The sequence below is a fragment of the Grus americana genome, chromosome 23 (genome assembly GCF_028858705.1).
Source record: "Grus americana isolate bGruAme1 chromosome 23, bGruAme1.mat, whole genome shotgun sequence".
Classification (NCBI taxonomy): domain Eukaryota; kingdom Metazoa; phylum Chordata; class Aves; order Gruiformes; family Gruidae; genus Grus; species Grus americana.
Window position 1 is genome coordinate 1,509,606 of NC_072874.1, and position 21,843 is coordinate 1,531,448.

General features: G+C 44.5%; 1 protein-coding gene across 5 annotated transcripts in view; it reads right to left on the reverse strand.

The window, feature by feature from the left end:
• CSMD2 (CUB and Sushi multiple domains 2) overlaps positions 1-21,843 on the reverse strand; it is a 302,978-nt gene that overhangs the window by 132,713 nt on the left and 148,422 nt on the right. For 3 of the 5 annotated variants that reach the window (XM_054802277.1, XM_054802276.1, XM_054802280.1), the window contains exons 8-12: positions 21,096-21,183; positions 19,787-19,911; positions 17,176-17,297; positions 11,013-11,116; positions 5,784-5,896 (exon numbers count right to left, since the gene is read on the reverse strand). The exons of the other annotated variants lie outside the window; for them this stretch is intronic. In XM_054802277.1, the coding sequence (XP_054658252.1) occupies positions 5,784-5,896; positions 11,013-11,116; positions 17,176-17,297; positions 19,787-19,911; positions 21,096-21,183 (552 nt within the window). The remainder of the gene's footprint in view (positions 1-5,783; positions 5,897-11,012; positions 11,117-17,175; positions 17,298-19,786; positions 19,912-21,095; positions 21,184-21,843) is intronic. 5 annotated transcript variants of the gene reach the window in all.

A 21,843-nucleotide genomic window follows, 5' to 3' on the forward strand; every position in this document is an offset into this window, starting at 1 on the left:
TGCAGCGTCACACTGCACGAACCCAGCTCGACCATCTCTACAGACAGACCGAAATCACAGGCTTAAGAATGGGAGAGAAATGAAGAATTGGAGCTCGTGTTTTCCACCGTGCACGTGATCTCCTCCTTAGCAGGAGACAAACAAAGCCACCGCATTTTATTACATTAGAGAGGTCACGAAATGGAATTTCTGTCCTGAGAAAGTCCCAGGGTCCCTGCGTTTCTTTTCATACACAGTAAAATTCATGAAATATTTAGCAGAGCAGAAATTCCAAAAATGAGTGATTCAGAAATATCAAAACATGTTACTTCAATAAGATTGAAACATTTCTCCTGATGAATGTTTAAGTAAAATCACTTCCACATTAGAATAATAAAAGTCAAAACTAAACAAGAACATCTAAATCAAGTGTTTTGACATTATTTAAATGAAACAAGTTGAAACGAATCTTTCAAAACTTCTCCATCAAATATTATATCATGCAGATAAGATTTTGACAAAACAGCATTTTCTAACAGAAAATGTTTCACCAGGAATTTTTCTCGTCAGCTATTTATGCTATTTGTCTGCTGGCGGTGGGTGGGGAAACCGGGTCCCTTTGCTGAGCGCAGAGGCGGCAGCCTACACCTCAGAGTGACTAACGAGAGCGAGAACCTCAGCCCGCGTGGGCAAGGAGCCGGTTTGGGGAGCGCCGGCGCTCCGGCTCTGCTCCCGTACACACGCAGCTGCGCAGGAACGCTGCAGGCACCCGAAATTTAGGTCACGCTTTTCCTGGGGTGCCGTGGGAATTTCTGCTCCCGCCTGACTCAGCTCTGGAGGAAAACGAGGGGTTTGGAGCTGCAAGCAAGCGCTGCGCTAGCAAAACTTTAGTTTCTGGGAAAAACCAGGCACAAGATGGGGGATCTGTGAGCACTTAGAGGCCATTCCTGAGGAAATCACAGAAATGTTACTTCTAGTCAGAAAAGACCCTCAAGAATACATTTAACCTCACACGCGCTATGAATTAACTTTGCTTAAAGTAATGAGAGTTAATAGCGTTAGGTCTGTATCTGAAGGAAGCAGGACCAGGCTGTTTCTCTTGCCTAGTTCTTTTTGTTGATTCCAACAATGAGAAAAAAAAGGATCTAAAGAGGAAACACGATGAGGAGAAGGGGATAAGCTAAGGAAAGGCCCTTTCTGCATCTCTTTGTCACATCTCCCCCATCTGAAACCACTGTTGCAGGGCAAATACAGAAACCGAGTCTAGCAGGTTCATTAAAACCCTGTGGCATAACATCAAATCTCTCCCGCTAAGGTTTATACGAGACTTAAATACAAGTAACGTGACCCTGAGAGCAGTGCAGGTCAACACATCAAAACCTGTAAGTCTTCACGTCTGTCGGTTCAGCAGTATTTCAGTGCTAGTGCTTCATGGCATGAGTCATTTAATGGAAAAGTACAGTAGGAAAGATACAAACACTAAGTTTTCTGACACACTTCCACCACCAGTGTTAGGGGCTTAGGTAATGTAGAACCTAAAGAAAATAAAAATAAATACATGTGATCAATGAAGACTTCCTGCATGTTATCCGGGCTGGTCAGTGAAACCCAAGAGCATTTCACTAAAAAATCAGAGACGGTGCTCCACGGCAGGGAGCTTCGAAAGCAAACTCTGAACAGCAGCGGCATCAGAACTCGTTTCAGATCAGTGTATTTCTTCCCCAAGAATCCCAGGATCAGGCGACTTAAGACGTTATTGTTGTTCCCAATTTGACACGCATACATGTGTACGAACACACTTCCATGCAGGCGTCTCTATATAGAAAGTTCTGTATTTACATATATGTAAAAACAGATGCGGAAACCCAGCAAGCTCATCTGATCAAACGCCACGGGCAGCACCGATTTGATTAAAACCAGACAGGTTGGTAGAGGAAATCTTCAGGCTCCAGCTCTGCAGAGCTCCTAAGCCTCTTAGCACCATGGGGCGAAATCTCAGCTCTAACGCTAAGCTCTCCAGAGCCAAACACTTTGTCAGCATTTCAACAACAACAAATATTGTTTAATCATCGCCTGCCTGCAGCGTGCTGGTAGTTCAGAACATAGACCTCAGCCAGCTCTACCCAAACTAAGCCAATTCCAACAGAAATCCAAACTAGATTAGTGTGTATGTCTAGAAATCTAGTTTTCATTTGAAATTATTACTTTATATTAAAAATATATAAATGCAAGACTAAATTAGAATCTAGCTTTGTTCTATTTTTCCATGTTTTAATATTTCTGTCTCTTACCACAGCATTTTATACTATTGATTTACTTTTATACTATTGCTTGTAATAGCCTCCAGCTCATCAGTAACAGAAACACGTGTTTCCCCACACCTCCTCTGTGAGCAGAACCAAGCATCGTCAGTCCACCGATGGGGAACGTAAACGCAGAAGGACTGGGGATGAGAGTATGGGAGTCTGAATCCTCTTCAATGAACCCTAAATTTCTCAAGAACTTTTGAAAACGTAACCTGAAGGAATTATTTATACCCAACTGTTATGAGGGGTTGACCTGAGAACTTTCAAAGAACCATTTCAACGGCTGTGGAAGGCATCAGCTCTAAGGAGAAGGTATTCTCAGAAGTCACCTGAGATTAAAGGAAAGAAGGGAGAGGAGAAGACCGGGGACCCCAGGAGGCCGTAAGCCCTCTCACAAGTCAAACACTAAATTGCAGCATCAATCAGCTCGCTATAGTTGTGAGAAAGAAAAGACTTTTCGAGCAAAGTGGAGCTTAATACAAATTTCTTCTGACAAGCACTGGAAGTCCAAAAACATTGTTCACTATTATGAGAAAATGTCTGTTTAAAAGGATAAAAGTTGCTGAAGTCGAGACATTGGAGATTTAGAAGTAATCTTCATGAACATTAATGAGCCAGACCCTCAGCTGGTAAAGACTGACACAGCTTAATTGAAAATCAATGCTGTCACACTGATTTACACCCGCTGAGCATTTGTTCCAAATGCATCCAATCTGGCAGTGCAGATTTGGAAAAACCCCAAATCCAGATACCTTGTGTCTGGTATACCCTTCCTGGTGCAAACATGCTTTCTCTTTACTCACAAGTCAAGCAGAAGGACCCGGTTGGCTCCCCCTGCTCAGGAACCCCACATGAACAATTTGAGGGCATACTGCCCTCCTCAGCACGTTCCTTCCAACAGGTCCTTCAATCCGTGCATCAATAAATCTCCCTGGCGTAACTGTTCCAGCACTAGCAACAGGCTTTATGATTGCATCACACTTAAAAACGTCCACTAAAACTTACGTGGTTTAGGATAGATGGCAATTTAAAACATGCTCTTTAAGCAATACCCTGCCCTGCTATTGGGCAGATTTTTGGTCTTGACTTTATATAGCTCCATTAGCTGTAATTTTCCTCTCGCAATTAGAAAGGAGCGTGGCCATAAAACTGATACTGGAACTTGTTAGTAAGTTGCATATAATTTCATAACGTATTTGGCAAGTGCTAATTGCCTCTTACTTAAATGCCTCTTGCTTTGTAACTCAAAGCATTTGCAAAAACTAGAAGAGTTTTATAGACCTGGCTGATTGGAGGTTGGCTTAACCTCAGGATAGCGCCAGCACGGACCTTAGGCACGGAGCGTGCGTATTTCTTCATGCACAAATCCATTTTGCAAAGTCAGTGAGGTGCTGGACATACAAAAAGTGCAAAGATGCCCAGAAAAAGAGAAGATTTGAACATTAAGGCAGAGAGTAGCCTCTACTTCTAATACCTGCAGAGGACAGACGCTCCCCAGGGAAGGGTCCCTCCTTTCAGGCTCATCAGGGGACAGCGGAGCCCGCTCACTCCCTGCGTTTTCTCCTCTCGGAGGTTATGGACACAAGAGTACAGCAAAACAGGCAGCAGCCGTGCAGGTAAAGCTGATGACCAGCGAAGGGAGAAGCACGTTTGACATTGGAAGCTCCATACAACAGGACTCCAAAGCATGAATGATAATGGCGATCCCCAAACCAACTGGTGAGGTCACAGGAGCAAGAGCCGCTCAGTCTTGCTATAGATCAAGCTACCAATAACATCGAAACAAGCCAGCGGAGGAAAAAGTCAAGCTCCTTAGAGATCCAAAGTTCACAGAAGATGAACAACAGTGTAAGGAAGTTCCTATATCATGTGCTTTGCAACTTTATGTGCTAGGCTATAGGGTAAACATAAGATTTATCAAGAGACTGGAAGAACATGTCCACATTGCCCTTTAGATGAGATTAACAAAGCAGACAGGACCTCAGAGCAGAGCCGGAGCGTGTTTTCGCCCACCCGCAGCTGGCAGGCAGGGGTGCAGCAGCACACTCTGCCAGGCTGCCAAGAATCAACCGCGGACAAACGTGGCAGGAGACAGACACCGCGGCTACCGCGGGGAGCAAGCTTTCAGGCTGGTGCAGTCAAAGCCAGTGAAGACTGAAACAGTCCCATTAAGATGCTCCCCAGACAATCAGGCTGGATTTGCTTTTTCCTTCTTTCAATTCCGTTCTCTCTTACCTACGTGCCTCTCTGACTTCTCTGCTGACCTGGTCCTGCAATCCTGTAAATATTCCAGCATCACAGCTCGGTTCCCCCTTCCCAGTACTGCTCAGCCTGCCTGGACGTGCTGGCATTTAGTCCAAGCAGGTTTTTGGGTAGGGCAGGTCCCTTCAGGCTCCTAACTGCTGTGGCTTTAGCGTCAACCAGCAGCAGTCCTGGCCTGAACACAAAATGACACTTCTCTGAAATATGTAAATCCCGGGGAAACGCTTTTAAAAACAAATGAAAGCTAATGTGTGTTTAGGGCCCTTGAAAGAAACGGTTCGATTTAAATATTACTGCTGATACTCAGAGCCTGCAAGGATCAGCCCCCACATCTAGATGAAGATTTGTGCGCCTGCTTTTAAGCATCAGAGCCAAAGGAACACGCCATCCCTGATGCCAGCAGGTCACAGGGAAAGCTGAAAGGCATTCGAGTGCCTTGAAAAGAGACTCAAGATGATAACAAAATGAAAAAGAAGCTGACAGCTAACTGGAAGCGTTCTTATGCGTCTGCACCGCAGAAACAAGCCCCAGTCCGCAGGCGCGAGGCTGTGGGGTGCAGGATGGAGAACACGTTCTTCAGCACCACGCTGGCAGAGGTGGCTACGGACCCTAGGTGCTCACACCAAATGTGGAGACACAAGATGGAGATTTCTGGAAAAATCTAAAACCAACTCAAACCAGGAACCTAAGGAAAGCTTCAGCTAGAATCACCAGTCATGAGTTAGGAGTATTTTTCCATCACACTTTCTCTAACTTTGCAAATACCTACGACAACAGTAAACACGGAAGCTTATGACAGGGTTCAGCACTCACATCCTAACGCATTTCACGGGCTTCTTTTGAAAAATCCCAGCATTAACTTTTATTTCATTTGTAATACTCCAGACCAGTTAAAGTTTAAAGTAGTTGATACCACTAATCTACTGGAACCACTGATGACTTGATCTCATTTTCTCCCGCAGACAGAGTCTGGTGCCATCAGCTGCAATTCACCAAATCTTTTCCAACAAAGCAGATGAAACGGCAACTTAACACTACCCACCCAGTCTGCTTTCATGGAAAAGAAATCATGAAAGCTGTTCTTATTGGAGCAAAGCTTCAGTTTTAAGAAAAAAATCCGCAGAGCTTCAATACACTTAGAGAAGCTTCTTTCTCTCTTTTCTCCCAAAGAACTGTACCCATCTCATCCCTGATCCTTTTAAAACAAGTAAATTCTGAGCGAGACACTTGAATTACCTTCATACGTCGCTTTGAATCCCAGCAAGTTGCTGACACTGTCTGTCTGGAAGAGGAGCCACATCTGGTGGTGGGTGCTAACGATGAGATCAGGGACTGTGGTGCCTGTCAAGCTGTAAAAACAAATACGAACAAGTAAACAGCTTGCATGACTTCCCAAACTTATTTTCCCACCAAAATAAAGGCCACATACACCTCTGTAGGAACAGAAAATAACAAGAGTGATGCCAACACAATTAAGAGCCCCAAAACAGAACACCTGGCAGATTTTCAAAAGACTGATGAGCCTCTCCGTACATTTCTGCGTACTACCTTAAGAGCCAGTCTTCTACCATAGTTGAGGGCCTGCAAGTTATCATCACTATAACAATTACAATTTAGCACCATTATTACAATATATTATCCAGCATCGATAGTAATAATTTCCTTTCTCACTGAAGCAAAACATAAGCAAACAAATAAAATTCCCAGAACCCCTACCAGTGGCTGAATCCTCCTAACTGCCGGTATTTTCTAGCACTACAAAAATTTACTTTCAACACATTCTCTGCTACATTTCTACCCTGACAGAGAAGTTTCCACAAGGATTTCAAAAAACCCCTGGAAGACAAGGCACAAGCCTCAAATCTGCCGAATGCCGTGCGAGCCCTTGAAAAGTGCTACTAATCCAGGCGTACGGGGTGACGAGGACGTTGCCCACTCTTCAAGGGTACTCCTTGGAGACCCAAAGAGATTTAGAAAAATGTCACCAATATAACGTATTAGTGAGCCCTGTGCGGCTCGTTCAGCCTTTGGGATTAATCACCTCGTCGTGGTTCAACGCAGCTTCAGAGTTTTATCCCCCACCCACACAAGCACCTGTGTAGGCACTTCCACACGCACAAACGCCGGCGTTGAGCACAGCTCCTTCCCTTCCCTCTGCTTCTGAAAACAGAGTAACACCACGTGGGAAGGGGTCAGTGCTACAGGAGTGCGAGCATTATGTCTTAGTGGCAAGTGTGTAATGTTGTTATTATACTATTTCTGCTAAGGTATCATCTGTGATAAATTTATAAATTACCTTAAGTGCAACTACTGCAAGTGGATAGGTGGTTGGGGTTTTTTTTCCTGTAGTGTTTGCTTAAATCTAAATACATACATATGTATAGATACGGCTTCTGCCTGGCACCGTTCTCAAGTACAATAGCAGCACCTGAAAGACTTCTTGATAAAACTGATCCCCGAGCTCTCACGGCAAAATTATTGCAAACCAATACTGCAAGGGAGGAAACCCAGCAGCTGCGTGTTGATAGCATCCTGTGAGTAAACGTAACCTGCAGCCTCCAGACATAATTGTTGCATTTCCCAGTTTCCTGGGTAATCAGAGACAGTCTGGCTGATCTGCCCATTACCGTTGGTTTAGAGCGAAGCCAAAGGACTGCTCGGAAGGGTTGTGCTGCTTACTCCACTTGCCGACATTCTCAGCGCTGGCTCCCTGCCGAGTGCCGGGTTCTTTCCCATAGCCTTACAGGTATCGATGGAAATGGGACCAGCCTCGCCACACGCAGAACTCTCCTCCCCGTCCCAGAGACCTTCACCAGTCGCGTACGGACCAGGGACTACTGACACCAGTCATCGCTCAAGCTCTGCCCGTGGAATCTGGAGGGTGTTTTTCCCTGAAACCACATTCGGGTCTCCCCAAGGCCATCAAAGCTCTCCCGGTGCTGCCCCCGCCTTGGCTCTGTTATTGCTTTGACCTGCATCAGAAATGTTATTGATCCCAGGGTGCTGGTAAATCAAGAAGTAATCTTGTTTTAACAACTGTTTTGCATCCAGAGAGTTTGATGGGGAGTGCAGAAGAAGTGCTATTGTTGATTCTTCTCAAGTTATTTAAGCAGCAGATAAGGGAGGAATGGGGAACATACCAAGACAAAAACCTTCAGAAAAAGGCGCTTCAAAAGTTTTTGTGTGCTTTCCCATTCCACTTTAACAAGCTGAATGATTGATTTGGGTGCTTGTTACTTTAGGGAATAAAATCCTCTCTGCAAGTCAGAAAGCTCAGCCTAACAATCTGTTATGTTCTCCGAGATGCATTTTACGGGGATGAGAGTGAGACTGGAAACAAATGGTCCTTCATACCTCACTTTGGGATAACGTCTGCTGCTATGCGAGTTGATTCAAATGTATTTCTTGTTTTGAAAGGCTGCAGGACTGAGTTTCTCTTGAATAGCCGAGAATAAATGAAGAGTAGTAAGAAAACTGGAACTCGTGTCTTTGACAGCGTTAGGGTTCTGCAAGTTGATGCCTCGAAAAACCCACATCTTGTATCCAATGGATATACCCAACACAAATTCGGCTGACGGGAGATAAGAGGGCAGCAAACGCTGAGAAAAGTTGCCCATGGACTTTCAACCACATTCATTACAAATGGAGTATTTCTGTGGTCTTCACACCTCTTTCACACTTCATTAGTTTTCAACTTATCCTCCAAGATTTTTTTAAAAAAAAAAGTTTCCCTGTTAGGATTAGCATCAGCAATTTCATGGAAAGTTCTCCTGCACTGGGAGAAGATACCAGACGCTAACCTTGTGCGGACAGTCTCAGATATTCCAAATTTGCATTAGCAAGGTGTTGAGTAGCTAATACAGAGTGAGAAAATGTGGAATGATTAAAATCAAATCTAGGAGAATCTTCATGGGCTTTAGGCAAATAAAAAAGGATGGAATGAGAAATCATTTCAGCAAGTTATTACAAACTACTCCCCTGGCAGTAATTTGCACATTTTGACCAATCAGCTGTGAAACGTTCTGTGACACTTTAATTACAAACACTTTTGCAATAATCAGACTTTACATTTACATACATTGCAGGTTAGAGTTCCTGACCTACGTATCACCGGTGTTCATGTTCTGAAAAGAAATGTACAGGAAAATGAACCTCAGAGAAACAGAGATTTTGGAAAGACAAGCAAACATTAAGATAAGTGAAAATGGAGTGGGAGGCTGATTCATGTAGAAAAACAAGCGAAGAGGAGGAATTAAAAAACACAATATGAAATACTCTCTACCAGTTGGAAAGAGTACAACAGCTTTGCTAAAGTAGCTTTTGGAGAGTTGTTTGCTCTTATACATTTTTGATTAGACAGAAAAGAAGGGAGTCTTTCAAGTTAAGCCACTAAAGCTGGAGGCTGGTGGCCCTGGTTCCACTTCAAATACTCCTTCAGAAAGTCACCGTCACTTCTCCTGCTTTGGCTCCAGTACCCGGCCTTGCAAGTGACCTCAAGAGATCTGAGGCTCTGACAAACACCGCCGGCTTACACCTTCACCCAAGAGAGGCAACGGTTACCCCAGCACGGCAAGAAGCCGCGCTTTCAGAAGCGGTCAGGACCTGAACACAGTCGTGGGGCATGACCGAGCTCCAGACTAAGGACAAAATACCTGTAGGTGCTCAAAGCTGACCCGACGTCAGTGAGCTCAGGCAAAGCAGCACCCCTTTGCATTAGCACAGCGCTACGCACGACTCCCGGTTTGCTCTGCTCATCGACTCTCCCCGGTATTTGCACACACCGTGGCATGGCTGTGCAGGTCACTTTGTGCTTGAAGTACCCAAGTACACAATGATACACAAATTGATTTCTCACTGACCCTTCAGAAAAGGAACAGGAGATTTTACTGGAGAAAGGGTAAACAGAAACCATCAACATCAGCAGGTTAATGAGAATAAACAGCTTTCTGAAAGATGATCAAGGGCCGCTTTTTTCCAACTGTGGCATTTTCTAGAGGCTACCATAAAAGATCCTGACATATCCCTATGCGACACAGGGATCCACTTCCCCTACAACCTCTTCTTTAGCACAGTGCAGTTTCAGAGTTGAGCACATTGTGCGCGTAAAACTACAATTCGGACAGACGTGAAAGTTTAAAGGAGGAAAGCCCGTGGTGCGCACGCTGCCTGCCACCCTCCATCACAACGCTGAGGTCCCAAGCACACGCTGTCCTCGGAGCAGCCGAGAGCTCTCACCAACCTCTGAACTGCCTGAAAAATAGCAGACACCAGAAATTGATGCTTACATGCTGTAAAACACGTGGGTCAGGGAAAACCTTGTCTTTCATCTGCTAACCCACACGTTCCTTTGTATCATTCTTTCCATCCCTGGAAGCGTTCAAGGCCAGGTTGGATGGGGCTTTGGGCAACGTGGTCTCGTGGAGGGTGTCCCTGCCCGCAGGAGGGGGGTGGAACTAGATGATCTTTAAGGTCCCTTCCAACCCAAACCATTCTATGATTCTGACTGACACGCTCCATCCAACTGAAACCAAACCAGTCCCCAGTTATTAAGCACTGAGTAGGAGATGGCAAATGCCAATACAGAGCCCATTTCCCTTTTATTCCCTGTATTAGCTGCGCTATAACATAGAGCGCTTGGTGTTCAAATCTTCTAAAAACAACAGACTAACACAGCAATTCTTTAGTCTAAAAACTGTCCGCATCAGAGATTTCATCTCTTCCTTCAGCATGGCTGGGTTGGCCCTGTACTGGTCCAATGTCCTATCTTCATAATTAAAACTGGAAAAAAACCCACAAAACAACCGCAAATAACCAAGCCTCCTAAAAAACCGCATTTAGCTGGGAAACACCAATATAGGAAGGCCTGGAAGAAAAGTAGGACTATCTACAATATTTCCTCTACTGAAGAAACCTCCACAGAACATCGTACCTGCAAACTGAAGAATATAAATTGAGGAGGACCAGTTCTCAGCCTTGAAGAAGTATATGCCACCGTTCATACAAGTGCACGCTGGGTGTAAAACACTCAGGATATCACTCAATAATAATGGATTTACAGCCACTCTGCACTGTTGAAGATGACTGCACAAGGAGGAGAGCACAGCAGAGAGATATGCAAACAGTCCTCTGTTTCTGCCTCATTTGTGTTTACTCTTGTTTTGAAACTTTAATCCCGTTCGCTCAGCTCCCTGGATGACCTCGACCTCTCTAAGGGGCCCTGACAAAGGCCGGTCAAGAGAAGCAAAGAGGTGACAGCCTCTCCGTAAGCTGAAGCCCAAGAAAAGACGATGAGAGCAGAAAACACCCAGAACAGTCATCTCCACCAAAAATGACAAACAGCATATAAACCATCCAGCGAGGTACAGCGAGCAGACTGGGACTCCTTCACCCAAACGCGTCAGCGAGATCTCGTCAGGCAAAACTTGGGTGTGGATTTCTCACAGGGACAAAGGACAGGCTACTTACACGTAAAGCACAGTTTTCTGGTCTCCGACTTGTCCTCCATCACCCACTGTCAGAGTGTCATATCCTCTTTCTAGTTCAAATTCTTCAAAGGTCAGTTTGATAACCTGGCAAAGATGCAGCATGTTAATATGAATCAACTGCCAAGGCAGCCAGCAGATCCTCTTGTTTTATTTGTTTGTCTATCGAGGAGCAATTTATAAGAGCATTAATATCTCCAGGACATCACCAAAGGTGACTGTCCTCGCTTTTTATAGCATTGTAGCAATTCTTTCCAGACAGATTGAGCTCTTACTGAAATTACCTCTCAGATTTTTCTGCTTTATCTATTGATTTTCTAGATGACTTTATTGATAAAGATCCGTGTGTTGGGATTTCAGCATGCTTTTTTTCACCAGGTACTGCTACTATTTCTTTCATAAACCTGAGATTATGGTGATGGATTTGAATGTGCATATAGGCAGCGTTTGTTACATACGGTGCAAGCAGTATGTGGATCACAAAGTTCCTCTGGTTTTCAGAAGCTTCTGTCACACCAAGAAAGACTTTATGTGAATTACTGTTGGGGCAGCTCAAGGAGATTCTCTCAAGCTATCTGCAAACACGATTGTCATAGTATCTGTCCACAGCTGTTTGATCCCTGTGTTTTCTTCTCCTGACCTATCCTGAACTTCCACCCTGACTCAATTGATGCAGCCTCCACATAACATTTGGGAGCAGAGGTCCCACAAAGTGGAGACGTTCACGTTCCAAGTTTCTCGGCTGCTTTTGAAATCTCTTATTCCCAAATAACTGAAAATTACAATGTGACTTAAGGGACAAAGGCCTTAATCCAGCCTCAGACGGTGCAAACAATCAGAAAAGGAAGAGAGCTTAATTTACAGCAGTGCTTTCCATCCCCAACACCAGGAGAAATCAAAGGGAACGTTTGTTTCTTGGAGCTTTTTAACTGGCTGGATCCAGGACAGCACATAAACACATGAATGAACCCGGACTTTTTTACATGTGCCTGTAAATACATCAAATTTCCTAACTTCTAACAGACTAAATTACCCAATTTAGTTTCACATTATTTTTTGCTACTTCACACGAGACAGAAATTATCAAAAGTCATTAATGAGAGGGACCTACCCGTGTCCAAAGACCACGGACACATGATGCCACCCTACCCCCTCCTGACTTGGGGCAAGGAGGCGAGGCACAGGAAAACTAACATCTGTGTCCTGTAATTTCCTGCAAACACTTGAGCACATGTGCAGTCATAGGGGGAAAGAAGTCCCAACGTTAAAACCAGAGCGATAATTAACTCTGTTGTGTTAAATGCAAGTGTGCCTCTACAGTCCAGTCAAGGCTCGTGTGGACACTCTAGGAAGCTGACAACATTTTTCCGTCAAAACTCACTCAACTTCGACCCCTTCAGAAAACACCGGTTAGTCAGACATTGAACTGAATGGCTTGACTGTTCTTTACAAAACCGGGTGTTCAGACTAAACTGTCATGTGCAACCGTCTTCTACATATAAACACAATTAACACTTTTCAAATGCAAAGAAACGCAAATTAGACATTTTAGCTGTGACATTCTGAAAACAGGGTATTTCCCAAAACCTCCAGGATCATGAAATAGGCCTGTGTGATACTTCATAGGAGTTTGGAACCATTAATTTTAGTAGTAGTACCAAAATATTAACCTGTGCGGATTATTATTAAAGCATGTAATGATGGAATAATGTAATTAATACAAAGAACACACTGCTGTAAAATGGCACACATCGTTAGTTAAATCAGTCATTCAAGTAAACTGCATTCTAAGGAGTCTGACCCTAATTAAATAACTAATTACATTCTAGTATACTGAAGACTGCAACCTTGTGGCACAGGAACAGGATGCTGAATACAATATTTATCCATTTTCCTATTTTCTTTTTGGTCTGAAAGCTGAAAATTATTTAATGATTCATTAAACAACAAGAGACCTACCAGCACACACAAATACACGGATGACACAAAACCTCAATTTTAAGCGACTGAAGTGACAGGAAGCAATTATCAAAGTCAAGAAAATAGTCTGGAATATGACACCCGATTCTGATGCTCCGTACTGCAAAGTGATTGGAAATGCAGTCACATTCATAGGAACAAACCACGATAATTCTCTCCACGGAGAACAGCACCTCTTGCAGTTATATTCAAATGCTTTACAAGCACGCATTACTCATCCTCCCCATCCCTCTCCCCAGTCTCGGGCATCTATCTTCATTTGGGATGAATCATCCCCTGGAGGGGCCCATCTCTCTCCACCGATGACACAAGAAGCTTGGACAGAGCTTTATTTGGCTAGCTAGACTCCAGGTGAGAATAAGCCCTGGAGAAATATCAACCAGTAACATCCATTATGTCAAGAAGGTTCAGAAATAGTTTTGATGCAAATTCACCAATTATCATATGCATGTCTCAGTTCCCAAGTAATTTATTTTTCCACTCCGGTTGAAATTAATTCCCATGGCACTGGGGGCCAGCAAAAAACCCTATATACCCTGAATATCTCCCAAATAGGTTTGGTATCACCCTCTGTATAGGAAATAATTCCAAGTTGTCAGCTGAAGAGCACCATGCCCTTAATACCGGTTATGTAGGTTTCTGAGCAAACTTCGAGGGGATTATGTAGCTCAGTGAATCTGGCTCACAGTTCTTTTCCAAATATAGAACAGATGACTTGCAAATGAGTTCTAAATTCAGCTCGGTGGTTTTCCCATAGCTCATATTAAAAGCTTCATATAACAGGACATGATCCAAAGACCACTCAAGTCAATAAAAAGATTACCACTGACTTCAGCAGGCCTCAGCTCAGACCCCTAATGCTTTTATCTTCAAAGTATTTTACAGGCATTTTAATTAATTCATCTCCAATTCCTTCCCTCACCCATGCTGGGGAACGTGCAATGACGAGATCATCCCCTTTGCACACAAAGGCAACGCGAGCCGGGGAGGTGAATTCTCCAACTCAGCAGCGTGTTTCTAACAAGGGCCGTGCTGTACGCGCACGAGAGTCGCACACGTACTTTTCAGATGTGGCGCTCTGACTCATTAGGCAGCAACACCAGTGACTGAGCTGGCATTAAAACTCATACACCAGCAACTCCCAGTGCCATACTGGGTTATGCACACACAGCCAGCGTCAGGGGCTGTTTGCCGGACAAAAGAAACCGGCCGTGCCAGTGAATTCACTTGCCTTTTTGTATTTTCACCAATGGGACGTGGTCCTGTCTGCACAACTTTGGTTTCTGTAGCCGTAATGAATTCTTTAGACAGCAGAAAACGCTAAGGGCAATTGATTTGCTCCCATTGTTCCCCAGCTTCCCGAGGAGCGCCAGAAGGAAGCCCGCACCTCGCCCGGGCTCCCGAGACCACGCTGAGCCTGTTCTGCCATCCCCCCGGGACCGGCGCCAGGCTGCGGCTCCGCACAGCAGCTCCAAGGCGAAGCACGGAGCGAGGAACAAGCAGGCGCAGCAGGGGCTTTCCCAAAACAATTAATACCTTCCTCTCAACCCGCCCTGCTTCAAAGAGATGGAGAGTTCTTCCCTACCTGTAAATTACGCTTCCAGGATGAAACATCCAAAACCCAGAAACCCTTTATAAACTGGTATTACTAATTAACTATTTAGCACTTCAAAGAAAAAGAAAACGGCAGTCTCTCTCCACAGTGAATACAAGCTGCTGATTTGACCAATCCGTCCTTATTTCAGCTGTGCCACACCTCTTCGCAGTAAACGATGCTGCAGCCCATGGAGCATAAACTACAGTTTCTTTTGCTATTGAATCTCTGCTCCAAGTTGGTTAGTAGTGAAATGAAGGGATTTTACCAATTTCAGGCCCCTTTACGTTTTATGAAAGCTGAGGATCAGGACTTGCAGATTCCATTTTCTAATCAACAGCTTGTTATTACACAGGTTTAAAAGCTGAGGAAGAACCTAACCAGGGGAAGGGGAGAAACTTTCCATGAGTAGCAATTCGCAAAGACAGTTAAGTTTTTGAAAAATGAGATAGTCAGGAAGCTTACAAAAGGAGAAGCTTGCCCTGTCACGCTGCTGAAGGAAAAGCAGAAAAAGTTTGTGCACGAGGCTGGCAGAAAAGCCAATGAGCAGAGCTGAAGATTAGGGTCTGAATATTCAACACGAAAGGAACGTGACAAAAGGTCAATAAAACAGCGGACGTGGCCCACAAGCATCTCTTGACAATTGATTGCCATCTCCTCCAACATAATTTGTACCGGAAAACCCAATGGAAGCGTTAGCCTACATAACACCCGGGGCACGTCTACATCTAGCTCGCTACAGCTTCCTTCCGAACAGAGGACCAGGAGTTGGACTCAATGATCCTTATGGGTCCCTTCCAACTCAGGATATTCTATGATTCTATGATTATTTTATATACACAAAACCTGGATTTTGCTGATCTTTGAAAGGCAAAGATGCACAAAAATAAAGGTATGTATAACACACATCCCACCGCCTACGATGCTGATGTGTTCGATAACCTGTCCGTGCAGAGGCAGGGTGTACCAAGGGTCTGGAGGTCACAGGCTGAAAAACACAGCTGGCACTTGAGCAGTAATAGCTGCTGTTATGTGGGGTCTGTTCTCCACTCGCACATTACCCTGATGAAGGAGAACCTCCTGGGTCTGATTAACCAGTAAATCACTCCTAATAAATCAGCACTGAAAAATATCCTGATTCCACACTCCAGTTTCCCAGAATTTGGGTCATTACTACACTCCTGTGCAGCCAAACCAAGACATCCGCTGGATGAAATGACCAGCTAATGACAGCTCTTTAAATGCAAACCAAACTCATTCCGAAATTGGAACGCAGGAATACTCCTCATTAGAATCATAATCCACGAGTGATCTGCACTTATTAAGGGCTCGAACCGAGGTCAATGGGGAGAGAGAAGCAGAACTCAACAGGCTCTTCAGCCAGCCCAGCTCCAGCTGCCCGGCCACCACCAGTGCTCCAGGGATGCCAAAGCTGGAGGTGGGAGCACAAGAAGCCGTCACATCAGCAGCAGCGAGAAGGCTACAACTGCGGATGGTTGCCAGCATTTCTATAGAACGTAATGATTTCTACAGAACGTAACGGTTTCTAGCAAAAGATGAGATCCTGGGACACTAACACGTTTGTCAAGTGCCTTCCTTGGAGCAGCAGCAGAAGGCAGAGTGCCAAAACGCAGGGCTGTCTAGAGGCAAGAACCAAGGCATAATTGACAGAATAAGTGTATGAGCTTAGCGCCTTGGCATGCAAGATTTGCTCATGAGCTAATGGAGATGATGTTAGTAGGAACCCAGATACTAAGAAGAATGAAACTTCTTGTGTTCTGAGAGCAGAAGATGGTGAATAACCCCTCAGAAGGTGTATTTTGAACTACGCAGCCAAGTAATTTTTGTTCTTGTGTTCCCGTACAGATTTGAAGGAGAGGAATAGACTGAGTTTGCAGGGCTGGAAAAAGGTGCAAGGGACTGAACGTTGCCCTCCCTGAGCCAGTGGAAAATAGAAAGGACTTGATCTTACAAAGGCCAAGGCAGCCAAGCCTGGTTCTCTACGTGATCAGCGACAACAGACTTGAACTACACACGCAGACCAGCGGGGACAAAAAATCCCCACCAACCTCAGTGAGCACAGAAAGGTTATAAATTTACAATACTGCATAAACAGCAGCCGAGAACCACGCCTCACTTGCCCTCTGCCCTTTGGGGGCTGAAGTCCCCGTTGGTTCGGGGCCAGGCACCAGCCAGGAGGAAGTGAAAAATCAGCATTCCTGGCACAGCCTTCCTGCCCCAACTGAGAGCTGGCTTAATGAGATGCTTTGCTAAGCTGTTTGGCATTTCACCACCATTCATGCCAAGATATCAAAGAGGTTTCGATTAAAAATAATCACATTCACTTTTAATTACATCCTTTAACAAAATGAATTTTCAGCAGAGAGGGAATGTGACGTGTCGCGGTCTTTAAAGATAGTTGAGAAACATGTGGAAGAAGTCTGCGGGGGGAAAGGGGGGCACAACATCAGAAACAGAAACCTCAATGGCTACATATCAGAGAGTAGTCCTCTGCAAAGAAGCATAGCTACACAACATTTCAACTCACAGGGAGTTCCATCTCGAGACCTACCTTGGCCGGATTGAGCGCGGTGATGACCCACACGCAGTAGGCATTGTTATCGTACTGTACAGGATAGTTGGGAGACGTTATCACGCCACTGGGACCACGAAGGTACGTATCGCACATCCTAGCTGCAAAGAGGAAAAGAAGACAGATGTGGGAGTGAGGTCTCTTAGCTTTGGGATGTATACAGTGTTCTTTGCTTAGGAGAGAACCAGAGATGCATACAGTATGGAAGTGGGGGAAAATTAAAAATTGCTGCTCTGTGTTGTTTTCACTAGCCAGAAGATTCCCTCCCCCCCCCCCCCATGTAACAGAGATGAAGGATTTACCTGTGATGAATAGATGTGCAGGGTGTTTCCAGGGGCTATCAAATAGATGGACCACCAGACCAACCAACAACCACCCATTCTCTAGCACTCTGATTGATTTTTTTTTTTTTTTACTATATTAAAGCCCTTAGGGAAATACTTTCATGTGCAGGACAGCGAAAGATGTCAGGTAAGACACCGTTCCTTTCTAATGTCCTCAGAAAGCCGTATTTCCTTTCTTCGTTGCAGGCCAAAAAACCACTGCACAACAGGTATTTACTAGGTAAGGGTTGACTTCATTCTGATACGACCGTGGACTCGGAACCAAAGTGGCAGCTCAACTTCATATCTTAAAAACATCTTAGGTAAAGCAGAAGCCGGAAAGTGCTTAAGCAGGGAAATTTTTGGCTGTGGTACTCCTTTGATGTAGTATTTAACCAGAAAATGTGAAGAACAGTGTCCTGGTTTTGTAACTGGCTCTGCTGTTGTGATGGATCCTCAAAATTAATTTATCTCAAATCTCAAAGGAGCTTTATTTGCACATGTGGCATCTGCGAGGCTTTTTTTCCCCCCCCTTCAAATCATGGTAAAGCATAGAAAATCATCTCCTGGCCAAACTGTTTGATTACACAGGTGGTCACAAGGGAACACGAGCGACACTGAAATGCAGCTCAGGAAGGAGCTGAGGGCATCTATGATGCTTAAAGCCCATTCCTCCTGCCCCGTCCTGGAGGCTGGTACACATGTCCCATCCCACCCTAAAGAAAAAAAAGGTAAATCCCGTTATTCCTGATTTAGAAGTGGACAACAGGAGCACAAAGGGACTACGTGAGTCTCCCCAGGACCCAGAGGGAACCTGCTGTAGATGGGGAAGCTGAAAAACGGTTTCTCAGTAGTGGCAAGAGGTATTAGAAATTGGTACAGGCCAGGGGGTTAAAAGCTGGCTTATTGAGCACCCTGGTTTCCGCAATATAAGAGAAATTCATCATCCAGTACCAAAATAGAACAAACAGAAAAATGTGGTATAAAACTGAAATAAAAAGCAAATGGAAAACTTTTTAAAAAGAGAAAAAATATCCCAAAGTTAGCAGTTTAAAAAAAATTAAGTTGATTCATGGAATCATAATAATGCAGGCAAATCCTTTCTTATCTCTTGCAAGAGGACATCATAAATTTCCTTTATAGTGTCACATATTTATGCCAAATATCCTCTTACATTGATTCAATGTATTCTAGGCTTGTTTCAAGAATTAGATGGGATTCCAAAGCCTTGAAAAAATCTGCAGATGAAATTAAAGAAAAAAGAACTGAAAAAATACCAATTTATGACTTTAAGAGCTTTAGACGGATTTAATTAAAAAGTATTACAAGTTGTTCATTATTAGCATTACAAATATCACAATTATGCATGCCGCTTTTTAGGGACAGGGAATGAAAACAAAATGGCCAAGGGCAAAATGGGCATTAGGGTTTTTTCCGTTGAAAGAAAACTCCGTTCAGTGATGGCTCATGGCTGGGCCACAGGATGATGCCAGTCAGGGACCAGTCTAAGTAATCCCACGTTACTGCCTACTGGCAGCAAGTTCCATTTAACAGAATCTCCCTCCATCTTAGCTTTAGCTTTTCTAGATTTTGTTTCAGGCTTTCACCTTTTCTCCCCTCTCCTCCTTATTCCATAAAAAGAAATACCTGGAATAGAGAGAGCAGAAGGGGACAGAAAGCGATGCTAAGAGGTGAGGATGTAGTACACCGGTATGAAGGACAAATATAATCCATATGGTGCAGAGGTAATAGCTTATGAAGCTCCATCATTCATGGAAATAGCTTTATCAGTTCCATTATGCACAGGAACAGGTGGGTTTTTTTCTTAAAATCTGAATTTCTGGTATTAAAAAAATTGCCTGAGAATCAAGTAAAGGCTTCTTTCTCAGGCTTGTGCTGAAAAGACTGAAAATTTGAACCCATATTCTTCTCTCTCACTCGGCCAGAGAACAAAAATCACCATTAGAGAAAGAAGAAAGATCCTATTGACTTCTGACCACAAAGCTGGCAAGACCAAGCTCCCATTTCCAAGAGCGCAAACGCACTCGGTGCAGCGCTGAGCTGGGAGCACGGAGGGGGGCTCTCCTCGCTGCACCCCTGGCCTCAGGCTGGCTTTAAAACCAGACCCGTACCACGGGCCGCACGGCAGGCTGAGGTTAAGGACCAGCCCAGGGATCCCACTCAAGCGACGACAAACTTGGGGACATTAAGGAGACGGGTTCTCTCAATCGTCCCAGTAACTCAGTAAAATCGTTTTGTCTTCTCACCTCTGCACACCGGCCTGTGGTCACTCCACGCAACAATTATGTCGCTCACTCTCTTACAGGTGATGCTTTTGGACCCTTGTAAATCATAGCCCTCGTTACAGGTGAACTGGATGCTGGAGCCTAACCTAGCAGGCAGAACAAAGGGCGAAGTTAGCAACGGAGACGCTTCTGCACCAACAGGTTTGTCACTCGCTTTCTGCCACCCCAGCGATTCTCCAAATTGTGAGCAGAGAGAGTTCACTGGCCCTCCAGGCAACAGCAGAACTGAACGGGGGCAAGCTTTCGCCTCGTGCGTTTGCTTGTGCTGGGCGCTGTTTGCCTGAGGTGGTGACAGTCCACGAGCAGATTCGAGTCTTTCAATGCAACTGCAGTGGGAATTTTACTCAGCGCGGGAGCACAGACTCAGCCCCAAGAGATGACACGCTCAGCATTCTCATAAAGAAAAAAAATTCTTTATCTACGACTGAAAGATTTGCTCTTTATTCCATCACTTTGGATTCAGATCCTTTGCCGGTTTAAGCCAATGCTGCCTTATTCACTGAAGCGACACAATGCCGGTTTACGGCAGCTGAGAATTTATCCTATGGCATTTAGGGACCAGTGGGAATTCCCTTTCCTCCACCCTCACCCCTCCGATCCATTTTCTGGATTTCAGGAGAATTTGATAGACTCTGGTTAAATTGAAAGACGCTTTCAGTGAACAAAACAGCCATTGACAGCAAAATAAGATTAAATATTGATTCACCGCTGCTAACAGCAGGCCGATTCATTCCTGCACACTTTAAATGAACGCTAGCAACTACAAGGAGTAACAGCATTGTTTTAAACTTTATAAGAAAACAATTATCTAGCACCACATCTACTTATTGACAAGGAACTGTACCAGTGCTTCGGGAAGTCGCCTCTAATTCACTAGGGGCAGGGCCATGCTGTGACTTAAGCTAATTTGAGAAGTGATGGTTTTGCTGGTTAAGACGGTTCTTTCCGCACTTAACCGGAGGGGGGAATGACAACAAACATTGATTATACAAGCCTGGCTAAACGCCCACCTCGTGAAAAGAGAAATACTCGGAAAGAGAGATCGTTACAGATCCTCATCCGGGACCCGGGTCTCCCAAACACACACGTGCACGTTTACACACACTTGTTCTTTGACATCACTCAGCTCAGCAAGCTTTTCACAGGGAGAACACGTTTCGAGGTGTGCAGATGGTCTCTAAACACAGACTGCACAACGCCAAGGAGCACGCACAACGGTTATACCAGGAGCTCTGCAGCATGCATAATCACACACGTAAACGGTTCTTACCTAAAATCGTTGCCTATTCTTTTGCCTCTCTCGGGAATCCCAGGGTCTGGACACATATTATGTCCCTGGGACACACCAACCTGAGTTACTACAAAGCAAAAACAGCACATACAGAGACAGAATAGCAAAAGAAACATTCTTTCATCAACTGTCTTGGTGGATGTGGAGAGAAAAATGGCAACTGGTAGCTCGAAAACCTGAACGTGTTCCATTTTGTTTAGAAAAAACAGCTTTGGAAACAAATGTAACTGGAATCATTTCAGCTCAGTTTATACACCAAAGTGTTTTCTAGGAAATGCCAGCTAGGGACGCAGTTTTCCCTCCGTTCCACTACAGAAGTACCTCTGAAAAGAGTTTTTTTTCATTCTGCAAAATTACACCAATTAAACAGCCCATTTCCGAAGCCTGCGATTAAAACGGCCACCTGTGACACGACAAGGTGACAGCCTACCGCCCCTCCAAACCCATCGCAGTGGTGCCAGGGAAAGAAGACAACTCGATGAAAAGGTAGGTGTATGATACCAGGGGAAAAACCAAGCACAGAACAAAAGAGAGACAGGAGAGGGAAATGCAAGTCTAGCATTTGAAAGCAAGTAATTTAGTTTCAATATGAAAAATTTCATGGAGCAACCTTAACGTAACTGCCGACAAACGTGAAATCAATGAAGTGCTGATCAGCGCTCCAACGCCTTCAAACTTCATTCTCTGTCTCCCCATTCCCCCCTTCCCCCTCCAGCCCGTCGAATGG